Genomic DNA, 25,017 nt, shown 5'->3' with positions numbered 1-25,017 from the left:
CTTGCAGTTTTGAATATTCTGTTTTGACTTCTCTTTAATTCAGCCTCAGAGATGATCTGAGTCGGCTTTGCCTTCTGTGGGCAATGTTGGCAATTGTGCTAGACCCCTAAAGCTTAGTTAGGGCTCAAATGTCGAGGAATCCTGGACTAAGTCACTTTAGTATTAACCGGCATTTTAATGTGTTTTTTTTTTTTTTTTTTTTTTTTTTTTTTTTTTAGTTTATCAATGATTTTCATTTAAAGCATTATCAGTTACTCCCTTTCCAGCTCCACATAGGCAGGCTTTACTCCTCTCTCTTTACTCTCCTCCTTTTGCCTCATTACTGATTGAACCCAGGGACTGGTGCATATCCAATGAGCTGCACTCCAGCACCGAGGCTGGCATTTTTAGCCTAGTTCTGTGGATGAGCTGGGCTTATTTAAAGGAGTTACATGCTGTCAGAGCTGTTGTGGTTTAGGAGTGCAGGGTCCCAGCACTTGAGTCGCTCCTGGTGTGGCTGCTGAAGTTGTGTGTGACAGCTTTTGTACAGTCCTTTGCAGTGTCACTATGTAGCTAATCTAACCCATTAGAGTCATGCTCTCCCTCAGAACTGATGAATTGAAAATGAAGTTAATGACCAGATGAATTTTTTTCCTGAAAAACCAGGTAGTTCAGATAGATGGCTTCTGGATTTATGAATACCATCCATTTTGAATTTATCAGTATATATTTATGGAAACTTAAGACCAACCATATTGGTGTTGCTGAGTACAGTGTATAAAAATGAAATTACAGAAAGAAAAGGCCTCGCTTGCAAGACCTTTGAAAGTCCATCAGATATTTGTTCTTTGTGAAATCTGACACAAGGCTGATTTGTCTTTATCGGAGGGTCTAGTTCCTGTGACATCTATCAGTGCACCTCGTACAACGCTCCTGACCTGGAACACAGCCCTTTCTGCTCAGGCTTGTCATGGACACGCAAATTGTGCACATAGTTATTGGAAATAATTAAGACCAGAACTCCCTTTAAACTTGAATTTTATTTCAAAAGTTTCAGTTTTAGAATAAGTGCTTCTGTAAGTACATTTGTGGTGAGGATTAACCAGTTTTCCAGTGTAAACTTTTAAGAATTTGTTAAATTCTTAGGGGAAGAAGAGATGTTGCTCTGTGAAATATGAATTTTAGAGATGGTTCCAGGTTCTAGGCATGCTCCCATCCCAAGCCAACGATGACAGAAGTGGTGCAGGAAAGTCTGACAGTTCCTTAGCTCTGGCCTGGTGACAAGTAGAGTGTTAAAAGGTGCTGCACTGTGGGTTCATCTCTCTCTCCAGGGACATGGCTCTGTATGTTACATGGTGACTCCAATGTGTGGGTTACTCTTAAGGTACAGGGTGTGGAGTATTCACAAAGTACAAAAATGCTCTCCTTTCCGAGGCCCTGCTGTGAAGACGCGAAATAGAAAGGAAGCCCTGTCTGTAGTGTCAAAGGATAAGCGTTAACGAGACTGAGACAGGGAGAGGAGGAAGGTGCAGAGTGGCTTAGCTTTCTCTCTCTCTCTCTCTCTCTCTCTCTCTCTCTCTCTCTCTCTCCCTCTCTCTTTCTCTCCCTCTCTCCCTCTCTCCCTCTCTTCCCTTTTCTTTTTCTTTTTCTTTCTGTCTTCCTTCCAGAAATGAGAAGCCTAGGTCCTTGCACACGCCTGCTAGGCAGTCATCTGCTGTTTGCCGTCCTGGGTCAGACTTTTAAGAAAGAGGGTGTGGTGGATGTAACAGTGAGGGAAGACTAAGCTAAGGGGTTGGACATGAGGGGGCGAGAAGGTAAGAACTTGGGGGATTGAAGGGTTACCAAAAGACCTTGTGCTGTATGACTGACCACCAGCCGGAGTTGAATGGATCTTGAGAGCCTTCAGAAGGGGAAGGGTTTGCAGCTGCTCAGAATCCTATGCGGTCATATTTGCCTTTGTAAGGACCAACTTTCGTGCTGAAAAGGTAAGCCAAGGTGGGACGCAGACGGAGCAGAGCAGAGCTGGGATTTAGTCCCTAGTTTCTTCTCATTTCTGTTCCTTAACTGGTGGAGGCACTAACTACTGTTTGTGGTTCACGATAGCAAAAGAGAGATGAATCATTGCAGGGCCTGACCTATGCCCTCTGCTCTCAGTACACAAGTCCTGAGTGCCAGAGCCAGAATTTTTGTTGAGCTCTGGAAGTTCAGGGTACTCCATTCCAGCAGCTCTCTAAACAACATGAACTTACGTCAGGTTGTCGTTGTCGTTGTCGTTGTCGTCGTTGTTGAAGGGTTTTGCTGCCAGAAGGAAGGGAGCAGAGATAGCTGCTGAGTTCATGTGAAGAGGAAAGAGGGGCTGCTGCTGGACTGTGTGCTTCCTAACATCTTTGACTTCCAGGCTTTTTCTTAATACTTGGCCATATCTTAAGTCACTCATGTCCTCCTCAGAGGACATTTAAGATCCATTTATTTTGACCCTTGACTGTGTGCCTGTTTTTTATTTCTGCCTTCCCCTCATCCTGTTACCTGGCACTGATGTTTTGTCTGTAAGGCTCCAAGGAATGTTCACCTGAATGGATGTGATGAGAAGGTGTCTACAGATAGATACCTTGTAACAGCTCTGCTCTGTCCTGTCTTGGCCGCTTTCATGTGAGTGCCTTTTTTCTTTCTTTGAAACACACACACACACACACACACACACACACACACACACACACACACACACAAACAGATTTCCATGGCAACATAACAGAAAGGTAATAGAACAAATGTTCATTCTGTCTAGACCTGTTGTCTGACTAACTGTAGACCCCGAACATGTTTGTTCCTGTTGCACTGAATGGTGTGATTACAGATTTCCTTGTTTATCTCAAAACCTCCTCATGGACCTTAGTAGAGTACCACTGTGCACCCTACTACAGGTCTACCCCAGAATATATACAGGTTGTGTCTCCAAGCTTGCAGTCCATATCTTACAGAACACACCATACCTAGAACAGCAGCAGTTGCCCCTTTATTGTCTGTCATAAGTTCATTAGTTTAGTATTGGTAGTGTTAAGCATTGTTTATAAAGACCAAAGAAAGTGAGGGACCTGAGGAGATGCCATAGTGCTTTCTGGGAAAGCGTGAGGCTGTGACTGGATCCCTGGCAGCATGTAAAAGCTGGACACAGCACTTGTGTGATCTCGGTGCTGGGGTGCAGAGACAGGAGGATGGGTGGAGCCTTTGGGCTAGCTGGCCAGCTAGCCTAGCCAAGTTATTGAGGTGCAGATGCAGTGAGAAAGCCTTTCTCAAAACACAGTGGAAGGCGCCTTACCTCTGACCTACACACACATGCACGCACAAAAGCAGGAAGAGACCTAGGTTGCTTTGGAAGTCTTTGTAGTTTTTCCTTTTTTCATATTGTTCAGTGTCATCATCTCAAAACTACCTTTATATTACTAAAGACAAACCCTCCCCTCTCAAGTGACAGTCTAGTAGCTTGTCACATCTAGGGCAGCTTGATGCCAGGGTATGTATTGGAAATCTGTGTCACGGAACCCTTTCCATCTGGTGATTCAGATCTGGAAAGGATGACATCAGCAGCATGCCCACAAGAGGTCAGAAAGCAAACAGAACCTCTTTTGATGTGTGAGGGCCCAGGGAGGCTGTTTCAGTCAACTGGGAGTGAGAGCGGTTGGTCTTGATCTTGGGCCCTTTGCTGGGTGTCCACTGGGACCACTGTCAGGCTCATAGTCAGGCCCCTGCTCTTTCCTGTAACTCTCGGCTCTGTACTGAGTTCAGCTTGTATTACCGAGTTCCTGTAGCAGATCTAATTTAATTCCCAGAATTATTATTATTTTTTTTATTCTTAGTATCCTCAGAAGGTGACTCTCCCTCTTAACCCTTCCCCCTTAAACCTTTTATTTAGGGCTTTTGCTAGCTTGAGCTTCCTTGAACTTAGATTTAGAAACACATTGTTTCTGTTTGTTTTCTTTCCGGCCTACCAGTTGACAGTGAAGATTTTAGTTCTTTCTCATCTGCAAAATATAAAACAAAACCCCAAAACTACAAAAAGGAAGAAAGAAAGAAAGAAATCCAACTCCGTAATAATCGTTGTGTGAAATGCTGATGTTGACATCTTGTGTTGACATAGTTGTGATTACCTGATTTTGTGTGTGTGCGCGTGCGCGTGCGTGTGTGTGTGTGTGTGTGTGTGTGTGTAAATGCTCTTGCATATGTGTTTGCAGGTGTGCAAGGACCAGAGGTTAACCTCAGTTACTGTCACTTTCTGCTTTATTTTATGATAGTATCTCTCACTGAATCTGGAGCTCATGGATTGGTTAGACTTGCTGGCCAGAGATCCTCACGAGTCTTCCTGTTTCAGGCACAGCCTCATACCTGTTGGGTGGTGGTGGTGGTGGTGGTGGTAGTTGTTGTTGTTGTTGTTGTTGTTTGGTTTGTGCTGGTACTGGGATCAAACTCAGGTCTTCATACTTGCTGCTGAAACCACTGTTCTGACTGAGCCGCCTCCCACCGTGCGTGCCGTGCCCCAGTCTAGCTTGCTTAGGTGTCTGTCCTTGTGTGTGTAGTCTTCTGAGTGCCTTATGTATGGTTGGATGGTCTCTTTTGAAATGAGCAACTCAGTGCTAAATGATACTGATACCAGGCAAAAGGTGTAAAAGGAACAAATTAAGAGTGTGATGTGGGGGCTGGAGAAATGGTTGCCTGGTTAAGAGCATTGGCTGTTTGGCTAGAGGACCTGGGTTCAATTCCCAGTCCAAACCTGGCAGTTCACAACTGTCTCTAATCACAGTCCCAGGGGATCCAACACCCCACACAGACATACATGCAGTACACATGAAACTTCTAAAATTGGTGATCTGTTATAGTGTGACGTACATGTTCTCAGCAGAGGGTAACACTTTGTTGTGGGTCTGACTGGGTATTGTATATTTAACAGCAGTGTTGTCCCCTAATCTTAAGACTTATAACAATTTCCCATTGTGACAGCCAGATCTGTCTTATAAGTGGTGTCTTACAGTGGGGAAATTAGTCACCTTTAATTGTGAAAACGTTTTACGCAACTGTACGTATTTAGAACAGTTGGTCTTGAGTAAAAACTATAGGTTAACTTGAACACTGTACCTATCAGCAGAGAGGAATGCTACACATTCCTCGGGATTTCCTTCAGCGTGACCTTCATTATCTCCAGGAAAACATGAGCAAGCATTGTCAAAGTCCCAAGCTTACTGCAGCTAGTGAGGGCAGCTTTCATGAACTGTGCGTGGATGGCCGCATGGATGGCTGTAGAGTGCTGTGAAGAAAGAATGGGAATAACTTTGTTTTGTCGTGAGTCCTCTTAGGGCTCACAAATGTTTCTGGAAAGGAAAGCTTATTGAGGATGTTAGCATTCAGTCCAAACCTGAAGGCAGTGCTTTCCCAGCGTCTCTGGGGTTTGCTTGCCCTTTCTCTCCTACTGTCTTTCAGTAGATAGCTTTTTTCAGAGTTCTGAAATGATGTTTAGGCCAGCCAGGGCTGTATATAGTGAGATCCTACCTCAAAAAATAAATAAATAAATAAATAAATAAATAAATAAATAAATAAATAAATAAATAAAATGTTAGGGGTTGGGGATTTGGCTCAGTGGTAGAGCGCTTGCCTAGGAAGCGCAAGGTCCTGGGTTCAATCCCCAGCCCCGAAAAAAAAAAAAAAAAAAAGAAAGAAAAAAACGTTAGAAAAGCAAGAGAATTTCATGTACACACAGAAGGAAAAATAGCAGTGTTACCAGTTTACATGACCGGCTTGGGCTTGACACCGTCCAGATGTACAAGCCCTTGCTGGCTGGAACATACCATGAACACTAGCCTGGCTGCAGATTCATGGCAGTCCCCTGCTCCTGCCCCTGCCCCCTGCCCCTGCCCCCCTGCCCCTGCCCCTGCCCCTGCCCCTGCCCCTGCCCCCTGCCCCTGCCCCTGCCCCTGCCTCTGTCGGGTTACAGGTGTGCACCGATACTCTTAGCGATATTCTGAAGGTTCGTGTTAACATTTTAGTCTTTAAAGTATAAGACAATAACAGAGGGTGACTTTTTCAGTAATCTGTGAATTTCAGAAAATGAGCTTTTTTTTTTTTTCTTTTTCTTTTTCTTTTTCTTTTTTTTTCGAAGCTGGGGGCTGAACCCAGGGCCTTGCGCGCAAGCGCTCTACCACTGAGCTAAATCCCCAACCCCAGAAAATGAGCTTTATTCGTGACTTAGAGCCTGCTGTTTACACTCATATTTTGGTGTTTGCTGAATTATCCATGGTAACGCTTAAAGGATTCTGACATGGCAATAACTAATTCTGTATTAGAATTTGTGACTGTTAATATTTGATGCTGAGCTTTATGTCTTTGTGTGTGTACCTGCCTGTTCACAAGTGTGTGTGGAAGCTAGAGGATGCAGTCTGTCTCCTCTCAGACAGGGTGTCATTGACCTGGCTCTCTTGTTAGGCTGGCTGGCCAACAAGTCCCAGCAATCCCCCTCCTCTGTCCTGGGGTTACAAGGGCCACCACCACACCCAGCACTTGTATGTGGTTCAAGGGGTAGAACTCGGATTCCGACAGTCCTACTGTGTGTTGTCTTCATGCTTCTTCAAAGCACTCTGTTGTCCTGATAGTCTATGTTTATCTTTGGTCAATCCTCCTCCTCCTCCTCCTCTGCCTCCTCCTCTTCTTCCTCCTCCTCTTCCTCTTCCTCCTCCTCTTCCTCTTCCTCTTCTTCCTCCTTCTCTTCCTCCTCTTCTTTCGCTTTCTCTTCCTCCTCCTCCTCCTTGTCATCATCATCATCATGGCTCGTTCTCAAGGGTTTTTTCTATGTATATACATTTTGGGCACATTGCTGTACAAAAGTACTCTAGGAGGTTGAGCCTCCCCTGTTGTGCTAGGTGTGGTGGTACAGTAATTCCAGCAGTCAAGGGGTTGAGGCAGGGTGACTGAGTTTGAGGTTAGCGTGGGGCTAGTCCTATTTCAAAAAACTAAGAATGTCTAATCTTGTAAATTCTGAGTCCACTGAGATGTGCAAGATTCTATTGTACCCTACCTTCCATGATTAGTTTTTTTTTTAATTTTATTTATTTTTTCAAAGATTTCTTTATTTTGTGTATGTGAGAACACTGTAGCTGTCTTCAGTCACACCAGAAGACGGCGTCAGATCTCATTACATATAGTTGTGAGCCACCATGTGGTTGCTGGGAATTGAACTCAAGACCTCTGGAAGAGCAGTCAGTGCTCTTAAACTCCAAGCCACCTCTCCAGCCCCCTTGTTTTTATATTTTTTTAATGATTTATTTGTTTTGGTTTCTGTGCATTGGTGTTTTGTTTGCATCATGTGTCTCTTACTTTCTTTTCCCATTGCTTTGATGAAGTACCCTGACAAAAGTAATGGGAAGGAAAAAGGTTTCTCTTAGCTCACAGCTGAAGAATACAGTCCTTTATGGTGGAGGAGTTAGCAACAGGATCCTAAAGCAGCTGTCACAGCCAGTCGGCAGTCAGGAAACACAGTGAGGAGGAGGTCACGCTGCTCCTCAGCTCCCTGCTGCTATGTCCAGGATCCCAGCCAGGGAATGACTGGGTGTTCCCAGCCCAGTCATGCAATCAAGATAAACCCTCACGCCCAGAGGCCTGTCTCCCAGGTGAGTCTAGATCTTGTCCAGTTAACAGCACTAACCATTACAGTGTGCCTGTGTGTGTGCGTGTTTATACACACTTAAATTTAAGTTTTGGATTTACTGTAGTGAAGAAAATTTGTTGATACCTATCAGATAGTGTTCCAGGCTCACCAGCATGTGGAACAGACTAATTAGAAATAAGGAAGCAGACTAGGGAACTATATTCACATAGTGTGGTCATAAACACAGAAGTGGTAGTTGTGTGTTATAGTATTTAGAATGATTTCTTTTTTCTTTTTCTTTTTTTTCCACGTGGAGAGGTTTAATGAGAGAAGAGGAGAGAGGAAAGGCCGGCCATGAGCCCGTGGAGGGAAGGGGTGGGGGTAGAGAGAAGGGACAGGGAAGAGAGGAAGAGCAGGGAAGAGAAGAGAACAAAGAGCTCTTTTTTTTTTTTTTTTTTTTTTTAAGATTTATTTATATTATATATGTAGGTACACTGTAGCTGTCTTCAGACACACCAGAAGAGGGCATCAGATCCCATTACAGATGGTTGTGAGCCACCATGTGGTTGCTGGGAATTGAACTCAGGACCTCTGGAAGATCAGTCCGTGCTCTTTTTTTTTTTTTTTTTCCGGAGCTGGGGACCGAACCCAGGGCCTTGCGCATGCTAGGCAAGCGCTCTACCACTGAGCTAAATCCCCAACCCCCCCAGTCCGTGCTCTTAATCGCTGAGCCATCTCTCCATCCTGAATGGTTTCATGGAGGAAAAAAAAAGTATTAAAAGTTACTTTGAGGGCTGAGTACACTCTTCAGTTGGGGAGCATGAAAGGGGGCGGACAGGAGAGAATATCATGTGAGTGAACAGAAGGGAAGAGGGCCAGCCTGACCCAGCTGTGGCTCTCGCTGTGTTTCAGTCACCCAAGAGTCAAGATGTAGTTCTGCAGGTGGAGACAGGTAACTGCTTCCCTAAGAGTTGGCCTGTTTCTGACTGGCAGAACGTCTGTACGTAGCATAGCTGTTACCTACCGTGACTTGTACAGTGGAAGGAACAGTATTTAAAATCTTTCTGCTGAAGCGTTGATGGGCCTGGTTGGAGGCTGTTCTGCTACCGTCGGCCAGTTTGTCTGCAAACACTTCTGTCTTTCCAACACCCCAGGCTTCTCTGTTCTTGAGGTCAGCAGTGATCTGGTTTTGGTATGTGTTTATTATTTTTGTTTTATGATCAGGTCATGACTAGATGCCAGCGATAAAAGACAAACCACAGCTTCTGCTCTCTCAGCCTGGAGTAGGAGACAAGCTTGCAGAGGAAAGCTGGTTTTTAGTTCAGTCTTTAAAGGATTGGTTACAGTGTGCTGCCAATTGTAGTAATTCTCAGGATCCATCTGAGACTTGTTGAATCCGAGCACACACTTAGCTTGTAGAAACTACAGGTGCCACAGACTGACATCAGGAGGATTTCAAGGACTCGCGGTTTCATTCGAACAATCTCTTCACTGTTCCTTCAGAGATAGGCTCAACCTCAGTGTGAGAGAAAGCTCTCAGAACATCGAGAGCTCACTCCACGGAAGCCCATGCTGGAGACTGCAGCACAGACTGACTTTATAGTTGGATGTTCACTTCAACGTGGAGCAGGAAAACTACCTTCTGGGGCCCGAGAGACGGCTCACTTGTCGAGTTCATACTGTTCCTGCAGAGGATCCAAGTTCTGTGTCCAGCACCATGTGGGGAGGCTGATGACTATCCAGCGCCTCCACAGACATCGCACGCACAAGTTCACACACAGACACAAACAACACTATTGGCTTTAATATAAAGCACCCTCAGCGTATTTATTTGAGCCTCCTCGTGGCATTTTGGGCTAGGCAGGGCTGTGCATTCCCTGTTCTAGTTCTTTGGAAACAGGTGTGTGAAAGCTTTGGTTGCGATCACCTGCTGGTAAGTGCCAAACTAGAACTCCTATTTTGACTACCGGTTTGTTTTTCTTTGTATTGCATGGTGTACATTTAAACTTGCTAATGTGGCCTGGAGAGATGGCTCAGTGGTTAAGAGCACCGAATGCTCTTCCTGAGGTCCTGAGTTCAAATCCCAGCAACCACATGGTGGCTCACAACCACCTGTAAGGAGATCTGATGCCCTCTTCTGGTGTGTCTGAAGACAGCTACAGTGTACTTATATATAATAAATGAATAAATCTTTAAGAAAAAAAAATTAAACTTGCTAATGTAAATTTCTAAATCAATAAAAGATTCCTTTTTAAAAAAAGATTCATTTTTGTTTATGTGCACTGGTGTTTTGCCTGCCTGTATGTCTGTGAAGGTGTCAGATCCCCTGGAACTGAAGTTATAGACATTTGTGAGCTGTCATGTGGGTGCTGAGAATGGAACCCAGGTCCTCTGGAACAGCAGCCAGTGCTCTTAACTGCTCAGCCATCTCAAGCCCAATAAAAAGATTCTTATGTAGAGAAATATTGAAAATACAGCTTTGACTTAACATTGGTTTGGTGGTTCTGTTTATTTTTGTTTGTTTGTTTTTGCCCAAAAGAAATCCAAACCAAAAAACCCAGTAAGTTGGAATATTAAGTCAGAGTGCTCCTAACACACTTGTCCACCCCAGTATCCTGCCTGAGCAACAGAGTGCATGGTCGTGTGCGAGCACATGGCTTACTGGGACGGCCGCTGCTGCTGAGCATTGGAGAGGGGCTGGCTGCTTATCACCAGCCTAGAGAAGCTCACGTCCGAATTCCCAGTGCTTTGGTACTGAATGTTTATCACCTCCTCACTGTCTTAAAGGTGTACAGAACAAAGTTGGGGAACAAAGTTAAAGAGTGTCTGTAGTCTGAATAAAGACAAACGTGTCCGGTTGAGGCAGAGCTCAGTTCCCTCCCCTCTGGTGAGAACGGTACTTGGTGGCTCGGGTGTAGAATGTGGTAGGAATGGGTGTCTGCAGAAGGAATGCTGTAAACGAGGTTGCTCTTCTCTGGGAACACTGCTGAAGGACCAGACCTTCCAGCTGGCTGCCTGCAGGCTGCTTTGCAGGCCGTGTGCATCAGGATAGCTCTGAATCCGCCTGACACATGAGGTGATATCACTCTGTCACAGTTCCGAAGCTTGGACACCCCTGTTGTAGAGCAGAGTTTCTCAGCTCTGGTACCCTTTGGCATTTGGGGTCAAATAGTTGTTCCTAATCTTTGGCTGCTGTGTCTGCTTAGGATGCTTAGCAAGCAGCTTGGTGCTAGTAACATTCTTCTCTACGACTTGGTTGTGTCCTCTGGGGAACAAAATCACCCTTCCTTCCTTCCTTCCTTCCTTCCTTCCTTCCTTCCTTCCTTCCTTCCTTCCTTCCTTTTTTTAAAAAAGTATTTTATTTAATGTATATGAGTTCACTGTGTCTTCAGGCACACCAGAACAGGGCATCAGATCCCATTGGAGATGGTCGTGAGCCACCATGTGGTTGCTGGGAATTGAACTCAGGACCTCTGGAAGAGCAGTCAGTGCTCTTAACCGCTGAGCCATCTCTCCAGTGCAAAGTCAGCCTTTCTAAAGAAAGTCCTGTGAAGAGTCTTAGAGGACAAGCACAGCAGCTGAGAGAATCCTTGGAAAAGGAGCCTCCAGCCTCTGTCAGGGATAAAAGTCACTTTGGGGCTGGAGAGATGCTCTACAGTTAAGAGCACTGGCTGCTTTCCCAAAGGATCTGAGCTTGAGTCTCAGGACCACACGGCAGCTCACACCCATTTGTAACTCCAGTTCTAAGGGACGTGACTTCCCCTTTCAGCTCCTGCTGCACATGGTACACAGGCACACATGTAGGCAAGCACACCTTCACGTGAAGGAAATTTAAAAACAGTTACAAGAGACTTGCTGTGCCCCATCTATCTCTTCACTTCAGCTTTCAGGGAGACAGCCAGAGCCACCTTGCTAAATTGTTCCCCAATTCTTGACCCACAACAGGAGATGGATAGATCAGGTTTAGCGCTGCACGTTTGGGGATGATTTGTGGCTCAGCACTAGATAATACCTAAGTACTATCATAAGATGTCCAAATGCTGTATAGCTAGAGACCTCTGTACTTGGGGTGTTAGCCTGTAGAGGCATCAGCTCGTGTTTACCCATGATTAGGTTTGTAGCACAGGTTTATAGCTGAGATGGAGCCTAGGAACTGTTGCTATGCCAGCTTTTTCCATGCTAGTAGCAAGACCATAGTAACTTCCACGTAATATGGATAGTCTGATACTTTAGATTTGCTCAAAGTGAGTTAATTCTTTAGGATTACTTAAATGTTTGCTGTTGAGACTCTGAGTGGTGCAGTGTAATGAGGCTTTGGAAAATAGCCCCTTTTATAAGAGAAGGCATAGTGGGAGGGGCATAACTCTTGCAATGCAGCATATACCTGTGTTGAAATGACCTTGTGAAACCCCTGATTGGGCTGGAGTGGTAAAATAAGGGCCTTTACGTTTGTCAGGCTGGAGGAGCCTCTGAAGGCGGCTCACCCTTGTGGCCGTTGGCAGAAGGCCTGTCCTCACCATCTAGATCTCTGCACAGGGCTGCCTCAGTCTTCTTGAGATCAGTGGTTTTCAACAGAGGGGACGTTTTGTTCCCCTGAAAACCACATTTTTGGGGGGGGGCAGAATCTGGGTGTCACAGCATGCACTTGTAATCTGAGCACTGGGAAGGCACAGACAGGTAGATCTTGGGTTTGCTGGTTGCCCTGTCCAGCCTACTTGGTAAGTTCTAGGCCAGTGAGAGAAGAGGCCCTTTCTCAAGCTGCCTTTTGAATTTAAGAGAGCTAGACAGTGCCAGGATATTATGTGAGGTAGTCACTTGCTGAGTACATTTTGCATTCCTTCCTCTGAGCTTTCAGTTTGCTTTTTAGATGGCTTAAAGGTTTTCCAGAAGCTTCTGCTTTTGGAAATTTATAATTTAGGGCAGAATGCATAGTTTCTGTTCTTTCCAAATACTGCTTTGCTTGGGAGAGAAAACAAGCATTTTAGTGCATAGAGCTGGGGCATTGGCAGCCTTTGCTGGAGGGTTTTAACCCACAAAAACTGTCTGAGTAATTCCTGCTGTCTGTCTCGTACTTGGAAGGTGTGCTTTAATGGGAGTGTGTGTCCTCTATGGTAAAAATTAGTATGTTGTAATGAAAGCATATGATTAGGGAAGAAGCAATGAGACGTTCACTGAGATGGTGTTTTGTTATGTGTGCGAACATCTGGTGGGACTGCATCAGTGAATATTGCAAAAGGCAGATTTGAAAATGCTTTGGTAAAATGAAAAATGATTGTGATTTAGGAATGTAGGTCTCAGATTTACATATGGTGATTATGTCCATGTAAGTATCATTAGAAGGAGATGTAATTGCAACTAACTAGTGGTTTCCTTAGGTTGAAAACACCCCTCAGTGACAGAGTAGCACTGTGAGTCATGTTTCTCACTCTACTAATGGCCTCCTTGAGACATGGAAGCTTGTTTTTAAAAAAAATCAGAATAGAAGCATACACTGTTCAAACAGTGTTCTAAGTGTAGGATACAGTAGACACTTCTTCTGTATGAATGCACTACTTCCCTCTGATAGCCATTTTCTGCTTCTGAGACTTGTTCTTTAGCCTTTGAGACTTGAATAAAGGTGGAGTCTTGCTCATTGCTCCGTGTGTGAGACCCAAGAATGCAGTAGACTTTAAACTGCTGCTGTTGGAATTTCAAGTCATGTCTGGTTTTCCTGTGACCAGGCTGCAACAGATACAAACTTTGAACCCTACTTTGTGTCTGTGCCTGTGTTTTGAGAATGGTCTTGCTCTGTAGCCCACACTGGCTTCTATCATGTTCCACCTCTCTCTGCCTTCCAAGCTGTGTTATTATAGGCAGGAACCTCACTCCCCCTCTGTGTGTGTGTGTGTGTGTGTGTGTGTGTGTGTGTGTGTGTGTGTGTGTGTGTCTTCAGACACACCAGAAGAGGGCATCAGATCCCATTACAGATGGTTGTGAGCCACCATGTGGTTGCTGGGAATTCAACTCAGGACCCCTGGAAGAGCAAGAAGTCAGGAAAAGAATGAGAGGATGAGAATGAATGAATGAATGAATGAATGAATGAATGAACATGAATCTTAACCTGCTCACACTTAGGGATGTCAGAGGACAACTTGCAGGAGTCAGTTCTCCTTCCACCGTGTGGTCCCAGGGGATGTACTCTCAGGCCTGCCAGCAAGTTCCTTTACCCTCTGGTCGTTACCTGCCGAACCATTTCATCAGGCCTCAATATATGTCAAACATACATATATGTGGTTTTTTAATCCAGGGTTCTGAGAAATGTTTAACTGTATGTTGGCTGTTTAACTGGGCATTCCTGGCATAGTGTGCATTTTGTTATCCCAGGTAGATAGTAAGCTTTGTGACATCAGCTACCATATATACTGTTTTGTTTTGTTTTTTTTTTTTCTTTTTTTCGGAGCTGGGGACCGAACCCAGGGCCTTGCGCATGCTAGGCAAGCGCTCTACTGCTGAGCTAAATCCCCAACCCCCTCTGTTTTCTTTTTTATTCATAAAATAGAATAACACCATAGCTCGGTGGTAGGGGTGCATGCCTTTAATCCAAGGACTAGAGAGGCAGAAGCAGGCAGATATCTGTGTGTTCAAGGTTAGCCTGGTCTACAGAGTGAATTCCAGGACAAGCCAGGGCTGCACAGAGAGACCCTGTCCCCCCCAAAACAAAACCTCAAAAACAAAACAAAAAACCCTATAAACCACAAGTGGCGGCATGTCTCTCTAATCCCAGAACACGAGGGACTCGCAGAAAGATTGTAAATTCAAGCCAGTATAGAAAATTTTGCAAGAGCCTGTCTGAAAATTAAACAAACATTAGAAAGGGTGTGCAGCTCAGCTCACTGACCAGTGCTTGTCTGGTGTGTGTCCAACCCTGAGGGAACTGTTCAGTGCCAATTGAGGAAACTGGGGTTTTGAGCCCTTTGTACCATGATGGTGAGGGAAACAGATGGACTTCTTGCCCTCAACATGCCCAGGGCAGGTGGCAGTAGGAGTCATTATTAATGTCTGATAATTGAGTTTTACAAAATTAGGGTTTTGCTAAACCTGCCATAAAAACTAGTACCTTATTTTAGATACCGACATTATCTTTGTTTTATATATGAGTTGATAGAATTTAATTAACTTCTCAAAAGTATACCGTTATTAAGTTGTAGAGCTAGTATTAAAACCCTGATAGTCTACTCCAGAGCCCAGCCCTTGTTTAACTACCTGGTGGGTGGTAAGTAAACATATAGTAATCATTGTGATTATTGGGGACTGCCGGTCCTGTGCGGCCTCTGTCCTCCTGAGTCGCTAGTGGAGTCAGGGTGGAAGCTGCGCCTCTTGCTCTGGAGCTGGCAACAGAAGAGCCTGGGTGGGTGACCATAATGGACAGCTGCTCCGCTGTCCCCACCGAGCTGGACCTGTAGGTGCGGCCATCACCTGCTGGCCCTCCCTGCTCCCCACAGGTTCATCCCAAGGAGAGGACAAAGTTAGAAAGGCTTCATGAGGCATGACACTCAGGGTGGGAGTTGAAGAGGCCACATCGTGTAGGGCCATGGCCATTTCCTCTGTCTGTAACCACACACTGGCATAGGGAAGGTCGTCTTATGGGGAGAAAGTGTGGAAAGGCTGAGAGAGCTTGCCTCCGGTGGGTGGTACACCTCTGAGGGGCCATTACTGGAAGAATAAAGATTTAGACGTGGGTGGGGTGCGGGGTAGGGGAGAAGGAACTAGTAACAGCAGGTCCAAATAGTTTACGGAACTGAAAGAAGCCAGCACACCCAGAGTAGGCCTGGAGTGGGGGAGGGCATGGCCATACAGGGGGACTACATACAGGGTGAGCCCTGGGACCAGGTCAGTTCATCTGAAACTTACAGACTGTGGTAGGAAATGTGCATTGTATTCTGTATTTCGAGAAAAATTCCTTGAGTTTAAAATAGTCATTATTTTGAAATTGCGTGTGAGTCAGAAAGAGGTCTGTCTGCACACGTGTGTGGGAGTCCGCGCTTGTGGATGAACTCGGGTTCTCACCCAGCTTAGCAGCAGCCTCTCCCCCTGCTCAGCTAGTGTAGCGCTCACACTGTGCTGGAGCAGTTGGCTCTTTTTTTCCTGGTGTAAGAATGACAGGAAGGGGACAGTTGTGGGTGTTTTCACCTTGCCAAGTTCTCCATATTTATGTATCACCTTCAGGACTGCCCGCCGTCCTGCTGCCTAGAAAAGAGATTTCAAGAAGAGATAAGCTTTGCAGGTTTTATTGTTGTTTTTTGTTTGTTTTGTTTTTAAAGATGTATTTATTTATATGAGTTCACTGTCACTGTCTTCAGACACACCAGAAGAGGGCATCAGATCTCATTACAGATGGTTGTGAGCCACCATGTGGTTGCTGGGAATTGAACTCAGGACCTCTGGAAGAGCAGTCAGTGCTCTTAACAGCTGAGCCATCTCTCCAGCCCGGGTTTGATGTTTATAGATAGCATTTAGCCTGAAATGGTCAGTTGTGTGGCTTTCTCATTCCTGTGCCCAAACACCTGATAGGAGAGGTTGAAGGAGCAAAGGTTTCAGCCATTCTCCATCTCACAGCGCTTTCCTGTGCTGGCCTAGCCCTGTACACTGGAGTGGAGCATCATGGAAGGGTGTGCTTTGGGTTGTTCTGTACACCTTGGCCGGCAGGGATGGGACGGAAAGATAGGGTACCCAACGCAGCCATCTTTGTTCAGTGTGAGGGAATGCACAGGGTGTGCATGTGTCCTGGTGTGCGGGTGTGCGGGTGTGCAGCAGGGGACATTTTCAAGTTGGTTTTCTCCTTTTACCATTTGAGTTCCTGGAATCAAACTCAGACTGTCAGGCTTGCACCTAGACTGAGCTGTCTGGTTATGCCCTCCCACCTCCTAAAATGTTAGGGTTCCCTCAGCTAGACATGGTGGCACACCTGCGGTTCCAGTGTTCAGGAGGCAGAAGGGTCAACAGTTTAGGATCATCTTCAGCTGTAGAGAGAGTTTAAGGCCAGCCTGGTGTTTGCTAACAGCAGTGAAGGGGTGCCACCCACTGGGACGTGAGTGTTACACACGCACGCCTGTCCCAAGTGTTAACACACGCCTGTGGAGGAGGCTATTTCATGTTGAACTAACTGTAACATAGCTACAGAAGAGGTCACAAGGACAAGAAGATAGAAAGTGGCCCAGCGGGCTGGAGAGGTGGCTCAGCGGTTAAGAGCACTGACTGCTCTTCCAGAGGTCCTGAGTTCAATTCCCAGCAACTACATGGTGGCTCACAGCCATCTGTAATGAGATCTGATGTCCTCTTCTGGTGTGTCTGAAGGCAGCTACAGGGCACTCATATATAATAAATAAATAAATCTTAAAAAAAAAAGAAAAGAAAAGAAAGTGGCCCAGGACCCTCCCCTGAAGAACTCCATTATCAGGAGCTTACATAGTAGAAGTACATGATGCAGAGAAGGTCCCAGAAAGCCCCGTGTCCATGGGGGCTTCTGTAGGATTGACAGGAGGACAGGAAAGTGGTACGGTGCCAAATGCTAATCCAGAAAAGTGGTCACTGGACTTGCTCACCGAGCCGTCAGTGGGCTTGAGAAGAGCAGCATTGTGTGTAGAGCTCTGCTTCTCAAACTTAGGAACTGTATGAATCACATTGTGACAGTGCAGACTCCACTATGTCGGCTGAGATCCTGCCTTCTCAGGAGCTCCCAGGCAGGGCCAGGGCCACTGGTCTGCAGAGAACATGAACAGCACAGGTGTAGGTTAGCAACTCTAGTCTTATGTGCATGAAGAGTGTGAGAATCGGCCTGTCTTCAGTTCCTGATTTGTAGCTCTAGGATGGTGTCCACAAATTCCCTTACAAATCCTCAGGTGAAGCTGACATGAGGGGGTCCCATACCTTGAGAATTTGGAGATTCTTCTAAGCTTTGGAGGACTTTTTAACTATGAGGGGAATCATCAGAAGGAGTTAATGAATATGGGAAATTTCTAGACCCAGTAGAGGCATTAGTATGTAAATAACTCAGTGGTAGAGTGCTTGCCTACTGTTCACATCCCTAGGTTCAATTCCCTGTCTCTTCTCTGTCTCTGTCTCTCTCTCTCTCTGTCTCTCTCTCTCTCTCTCTCTCTCTCTCTCTCTCACACACACACACACACACACACACACACACACACACACAGACAGTAAGCCAGTGATATGTGGGAAGAATGTCTCTGAGATGTAGAATGGCTCCAAAGCACTGTCAGTCTTGGGTTTTGATCCGAGGGCGTGTGTGCCTAAGAGCAGGAGAGACCGTGAAGGTGTTGGCCAAGGACAGCTGGGGCGAACAGATCCACACGAAGAGATAGAGTTGTATGGATCTCCCTTTGGTGGCTTCTGATCTCTCAAGGAAAGGGGGAGGAGGGATTGGAAGTTTGAGAGGCAGAAAAGTGACCAGATCATTTCATAGTGGAAAATGACCTTGTGAGGTGAGTCATGTTTTAGAGTATGTTTGCAATTATTTTCAGAAGTAAAAAGTTTGAAACAATCTGATTGTCCATTCTTTTATTTTTCAACCATGAGGTGGTTGAGGTCACCCAAGATTAGACTTTATCCAAGGGAAGGATAGAAGGGTTGGGAGGCTGAAGACAGGAGAGCTGGAGAGCCAAGTGATGAGGTCAGCACCCTTGCTGCACTCAAGGGGAATCAGTGCAGAGAGAGATGGCTGAAGTGAGGCCCGCATGAGGCGGAAAGGAGTTTCCGGAGAGGTCAAGACACAGGACACTGGATATGCCCAGTCAGATGATGTAGTTGCCAGGAATGTGGTCAGAAGTTGGGGGTGGAGGGCTACTTTGTGAGAGGGACGACTTTCGGAGGGTAATGGGAATTCTAGTCAGCAGGTAATTGCAGCAGGATTGCTTCAGGATTGCTGGCCAGGGCTTTGGGAAACAAAGGGAACGTGGTGGTCATCTGTGCCACAGCAAAGTGCCTGTGTGAGAGCGCACCCTTGAGGACAGCACTGTGAGAGAAGTGTCTGGTATAAGTTACTGCCACTGTGGGAGAACAAGGCTCAGAAAGGAGGCTGGGAACTCCCGAAAGTGTCATCACAGATCAAACCGATGGTTCCCAGGCGAAAGGAAGACTCCTGAGTAGGGACAGACTGGGCAGGGAGAATTCCGCACTAGCCACTGGGATGCTGCACTGGCATCAAGTTGACGCTCATCCCACTTGGGTTTATTCAGTGGTCACTGTGTGCATCACTGTTGTGAGTGTTCGTTCTCCTGTCACTTCCCCACATCCAAGAGCTTCCTACTGTGTGTGCCTCCGTCTCTGGGAAGTGTCCAGCACTTGGAAGGGCTCCTTCTCCTAGGAGTAATGTAATTTCTGGAGCCTTCACTAGGATCAGCATGTAGTCTCAAGGTGACAGGCCTGGGCCACAGACTTCATACAAAGGTTATCAGTGTTGGCTCCCTGGACAGGCTGCCACCTGAACACAGCCACACCCATCTTATGAGCTCCCATTATCAGCCTGCTTTCAGGCAACAACTACACGCGGTGGAGCTGTCAGGGACCTTACCTGGGCTTTGGAGAATCTAAAATGTTACTGTGTGGAAAATACTTTCCAACTTCTGATACAGACAATAGAGGCAAAAAGAAACATCTTGAATAAATAGGAGCCTCCCTGGGTGGTGGGTAATAAGTCATTATAGTCTTTATCCTGGTTTTTGTTTTTCTTTTTGTGTCTTGCCACAAATTTAATTTGAAAATGAATAGGCCTCAAAAGTATTAGAAATAGTATTCGGAGCACGTTTAACGGTGGGCTTTTGCTCTTCCTCCTTAATTAGTGCTGCTTTTGATACAAAGACGGGACATCGTGTGGCAGTGAAGAAGCTGTCGAGACCGTTTCAGTCCATCATTCACGCCAAAAGGACCTACAGGGAGCTGCGGCTGCTGAAGCACATGAAGCACGAGAATGTGAGTTCCTCCTCTGTGCGCAGACCAAGGCCTTGTGTGCAGTGCTGCTGGGGACACAGCACACTGTCAGGTTGGGTTCGCGTTGCATGAGGGCTGCTTTGGTGCCGTGGGGCTGTCAGGTCATCGTGAGGTTGATGGAACCTCTTCCCAGAGTTGTACTCTTACTCCAGGAGCTTAAGGAGAGTTTGGTTTCCTATTTTTATTTAGTGTCAGTGTATGTGTTTGCCTGCTGGAGTTTATGTGCACTGTGGGGTGCAGTACCTTGGAGACCAGAAGATGGCAGAGACCTGGACCTGGAATCGCAGGTGCTTGAGGCCCACTGGGTGCTGAGAACCAAACCTGGCTGCTCTGCAAGAGTAGCCCTGCTCCTCCCTGCTGAGCCGTCTCCACCCAGTGCTGCCTTTTACCGATCTCTTCATTGGTGCTTCTGTCATGTGCACGTGTGAGGATATGGATATAAAAAGGCAGCTTGTGGGAATTGGCCCCCAATTATAACTTCAGTTCTAGGGGATCTGTTGCCCTCTTCTGGTCTCAGTGAGTACTGTGTGTGATACACCCACATAACATTCAGGCAAAACATAAAAATGAAAGATTAAAAAACAACATTTGGGCTGGAGAGTGGTTAGAGCACCGACTGCTCTTCCAGAGGTCCTGAGTTCAATTCCCAGCAACCACATGGTGGCTCACAATCATCTGTAATGGGATCTGATGCCCTCTTCTGGTGTCTGAAGACAGCTAGAGTGTACTTATATATAATAAATAAATAAATCAAAAAAACCCCAAAAACATTTGAAGATGAATTTTTTTTAATTTCTAACTATGTCTACATGCTTGTGTACATGTGGACGGAGTATCACACATGTGGGCAGTGCCGTGGAAGACAGAAGAGGGTGTCAGATCATCTGGATTTGGATCTGGAGTTGCAGGTGCTTGTGAGGCCCCTGATGGGATGCTGAGAGCTGAACTTTGGGCCCTGGACGAATGATTGTGTCATCTCCCCCATCTCAAAAGATGGGGCTCTGTTCATGTTTGTTGTTGCATCTGCAGGCTGCTTACCATCATTCTTATATTAAGATGTTCAGGTTCTAGCAGTTGAGAGCCCCCCCATATTAGCGTTTGGTGTGTTTTGTTTTGTTTTTCTAGGCACAGGGTTTCTCTGTGCAGCCCTAGCTGTCCTGGACCCTCTGTAGACCAGGCTGCCCTCAAACTCACAGATCCATCTTCCTCTGCCTCTCTAGTGTTCGGATTAAAGGTGTGCACCCCGCAGCTGGCTGTGATTTGTGTTGTTTGTTTGTTTGTTTGAGAGAGACTGGGTCCCACTCTAGCCCTGTCTGGGTTGGAATTACTGAGCCACTCTCCAGCCCTGTTGCTTTGTATTTTTGAACAAAGCAGGCACGGGGGGATGGGAAAGACCAGAATACTTAATGTAGAAATGATCTCACCTCTCAGTCTATCAATTTTATGCTGTGAAGAATGAAGACTTGGGGCTGGAGAAATGTCTCAGTGACTGAGGATTTGCTGCTCTTGTAGAGGACCCAAGATTACTTCCCAGCGTCTAGATTGGGTGACTCACAACCTGCCTGTAATTCCAGCTTCAGTGGTTTACCCTCCCTCCAGCATCCAGGGACACAGGCACACGAGAGGACGAGGGTGGGGAGAGACAGACAGACACAAAATAAAGATCACATAAGGAAGGAATCCTAATTCTTTTTTCGCTGTCTGACACACTAGTGGCCATGTGAACAAATTCTAAGATGCAGGGTTTCCCTGGTACTATGTGGAGTGATAGGCCAGGCGTGTGGCGCATGTCTGTGGGCATTTGGGAGGTGGCAGCAGGAAGATCAGGAGTCCAAGCCTGGGCCGTATGAACTGCTCTCTGCAAGCCCCCAACCCCCAGAAAAAATGATGTCAGCACATGTGTACCAGAAACACAGTCTGGGTAGGAAGCTAGCACACTGGCATACGGGCGTGGCTGCACTTGGATCGGTCTACCTGAAACTCTGCAGAGGCACTGCAGCAAGACTGTTGCTTTCCGACTGTTTGATTTTATTTGTTCTTGCAGGTGATTGGTCTGTTGGATGTGTTTACACCTGCAAGGTCCCTGGAGGAATTCAACGATGTGTGAGTGATTTTTTTTTATTTATTTATTTATTTATTTATTTATTTATTTATTTATTTTTGCATTTACAGCCTCAGCTATAGAATGGGGGTGAGCAGCCCACAGAACTGCTCAACAGGACGCAAACTTCAGAAGATTATTCTCCTCCTATTGTGGGTTCTCGTGGGAGGGATACATGAAGTGAATATTTATTATGTGTGGTGCATTTAGAGCCCAGTGTAGCCATCAGAGCCAGTGCTGAGTTCTTAAAAGTGTTCCACAGAGAGAATTTTGATTGTAAGTTTTTTTCCATAAATGCCAATCCACATGGTGTTTCCTTCTATGATCCTTCATGGTGGGGGAGGTGACACTGAGACTGCATGCTGGTACTTAAAGACTTCTTCCAGTCTGGTGCCTGGGGAGTCCCAGGAACCACAAGTAGAGGTCAGGAGAAGAAGGGAATGACAGCCCGTGCGTGTGTTTGTGAGAGCACCGGGCTGGGAACTGCCAGGGTGTAGGAAGCCCTACAGAACACACCTCAGAGGGGGCTGTTCTGATTGCTCCTGAATGCCTTCCCACGCCAACACACGTGACAGCAAGACAGCAGGTGTGTGCACATCCAGCCTCCCAGGCACCAGAGCTTCCCCAGTGAGTGGGATTAACACCCTGTACTAATTATCAACCTGACAGATGCCACAATCACCTGACGGGCCTCTGGGCTTGCCTGCTGGGGCAGGTAGCTGTCTTGACTTTTAATTGATGAGGGAAGGAAGGGCCATCTAAACTGTGGTCGGGACCATTCCCTAGGCAGGGCATCTGCGACTGCGTGAGCTGGAGAAAAGCCAGCAGGGCAGTGGCCTCTAATTCCTCTGTGCTTGCTGGTGCGGTGTGTTGAACCAGACTGCATCCGTCTCCCTTAAGTTGCTTTTGTCAGGGTGTTTATCAGAAGAAGAGGAGAAAGGTGAGCCCCACCCTGCTTAAGAGACACACTGCGCTGCACAGGGAACCATCCTAAGCACGCTTGCACATTTGGTCTTGTTGGGAGGCTCGCCCTCCTGAGTGGGAAGGATGGTTATTGTAAAGGTCAAACTGAGGTCGGCCATCCCTGCTTGTCCCCATCTTCCTGTATTAGTAAGCCGTCTTCTCTACAACATGACCAAAGAAATTAGGTTCCTTACCTCCTAGTTTTAAAGGTTCCTCCTCATAGTTGGGTGAGCCCAGGCTTTTGGGCTTCTGGCAGAGGTGCCGGGAAGCAGGAGCAGAGAGTGATGGGGTAATAAGCCACTCACTCACTCACGGTGAAGGAGCAGAAGACACAAACGACCAGGGCCCCATATTTGCAAAGCGACACCCCTGGTAACTTAAGCCTTGCCATGTAGTGAGAATTTGGAATTTTGGTGTCTTCAAAAACAGAGCTGTCCTTCACAGAACCAGTATAGGAATGTTTCCGTCTGATCCCAGCTGTGGGGACACGGGCCAGCTCTGCAGCAGCGCCTGCAATTGGCCTGCCGCTCTAGCACAGTTCTCCCAGCTGCGGAAAGGTTCTGCGATCGTGTGATGTTAGGAATCTGGAAACTGTGGACAAGGTGTAGACATACTAGAGTCCCAGTGCTAGGTTGGTGATTGGTGGTGGCTCAGGGGAGTTAGTTTTGCTTTTTGTCAGTGGTCGTGCTCAAGAAAAACAAGAAAAAAATTAGGTTCAGAAATCTCTCCCTCCCTCCCTCCTTCCCCCTTCCCCCCTTTCCTGTCTAATGATAGGGGTGAACCCAGGGGATAAAGAGTGGGGAAAGAAGAACCCACAAAGTAGCAAAGGCAGACTACGTTGCTGCCCAGAGGTTTTACTGCTTCTGTAGCTCCCTTGGAAAGGAAGCCTTTGACACAGGGTTGAGTGGCGTTACCACTCACCACCCACACTATTCCAACTCCACTCCTAATGCTCCCAGTGCAAAACCAGCTTCTCTCCACATTTCTTTGGAATGTATGCTGCTAACACCATTTAATTTTCTCCCACAAAACAAGCAGGCAGATACATTTGCTCTCTTGTGTCATGTTTATAGAAAAAGGGAAAAACAGAAGTGAATGCAAAAAAATGGAGCCCGAGAAGGAGAGGCAGCAGCTGGAGGGGAGGCAGCTGGGCCTCGTACAGGAACTCAGCCGTGTTAGCTTGACCTGCGATGAAAGTTTAGGAAGCAAGTGAAAAGGAAGACTGGCAGTGGCTAAGAGCAGTGACAGGCCGCTCCCACAGCCCTGCCTGGGTGCCAGAACAGAGGCTCCACCCACACAGGCTGAGCAGAGACTGGGGAGCCCTGCTGCACCCTGTGCTTAGGAAAGAGAGTGGTGGGGCCTAGTGAGGGACAAATGCTACTGTAGTCTTTGGGAAGTCTTTGAAAAACACTGGGGTTAGGGAGGATAGACTCCAACAGCACAGAGATTTGTGGACTACAAGTATTGGGAGTTGGTTTAATTGAGCATTTTGAAATGAAAAGTGGACCTGCCATTTATTGACTAGGTTTAGCCCACCCATGCCGGTGTGTAAATTTCCCTAGTAAATAAAGTTGTATTCGTTTATTACAACTTCAAAGTTGCAGTCATTTCAGCAAGTGCAGAGGCTTTGTTTTCTTTTTACCTAAGGCTGGGTTTTAACAGTTTTTAAAAAAGATTTGTTTAATTGTCTATATGCGTGACTATGTGCACATTATGCATGTATGAATGTATGTATGTATGTATATGCTGTGTGTATACCTGATGTCTGTATAGGCCAGAAAATTGTGTCACATCTTCTGGTTAGAGCTATAGGTGGAGTAACCAGGGCTCCTAACCCCTCAGCCCTCCCTAGTGCCTCACTCTTGTTTTGAGCGAAACCACTCTCAAGTGCGATCTGGTGCTGTGTCCTGCACGGCAGCTGACTCGCTCTCCATGAGGACAGTGTGAGCTGCGCTCACTGTAGGGAGTGTTTCATTGCTGACTTTTGTGGTGCTGACACCAGTCAAAAAGTTAACCCCTTCCAGAACAGAGCTTATTTCTGTGTTCTCTGTGCACATATTCACACAGATAAAAAGAGTGATGTGCAGTGTCACCCCGTCGGGCCTTGAAACCATTTGTGTTCACTAAGAAAAAACTGACGCGCAAACAACATCCTGAGGATTGGAGACTCGGGCCGCCCCGCGCATAGTAGGCTCCAGCGCAGAGTGTGCCACTCCATGGTCTCTGGCAAAGCTGGGCTGCCCTGTGTGCAGCTGGCTTCCGATTGTGCTTCCCCCGTCCGTGTGTTTGTGTTTCGGTCACCACTGTCCTTTCATTGAATGGCGCACATCATTGCTGCATCTGTCAGACCACAGGAACCTTCAGGAAA

General features: G+C 46.5%; 1 protein-coding gene across 3 annotated transcripts in view; it reads left to right on the top strand.

Annotated features, from left to right (window-relative positions):
• Mapk14 (mitogen-activated protein kinase 14) overlaps nucleotides 1-25,017 on the top strand; it is a 59,828-nt gene that overhangs the window by 4,919 nt on the left and 29,892 nt on the right. For all 3 annotated transcript variants that reach the window (XM_032889166.1, XM_032889165.1, XM_032889167.1), the window contains exons 2-3: nucleotides 19,438-19,567; nucleotides 21,630-21,688. In XM_032889166.1, the coding sequence (XP_032745057.1) occupies nucleotides 19,438-19,567; nucleotides 21,630-21,688 (189 nt within the window). The remainder of the gene's footprint in view (nucleotides 1-19,437; nucleotides 19,568-21,629; nucleotides 21,689-25,017) is intronic.

This window comes from Rattus rattus, chromosome 18 (assembly GCF_011064425.1).
Source record: "Rattus rattus isolate New Zealand chromosome 18, Rrattus_CSIRO_v1, whole genome shotgun sequence".
NCBI lineage: Eukaryota > Metazoa > Chordata > Mammalia > Rodentia > Muridae > Rattus > Rattus rattus.
The sequence above is the reverse complement of the archived record's forward strand: the minus strand, read 5'-3'. Positions and strand labels throughout refer to the sequence as shown.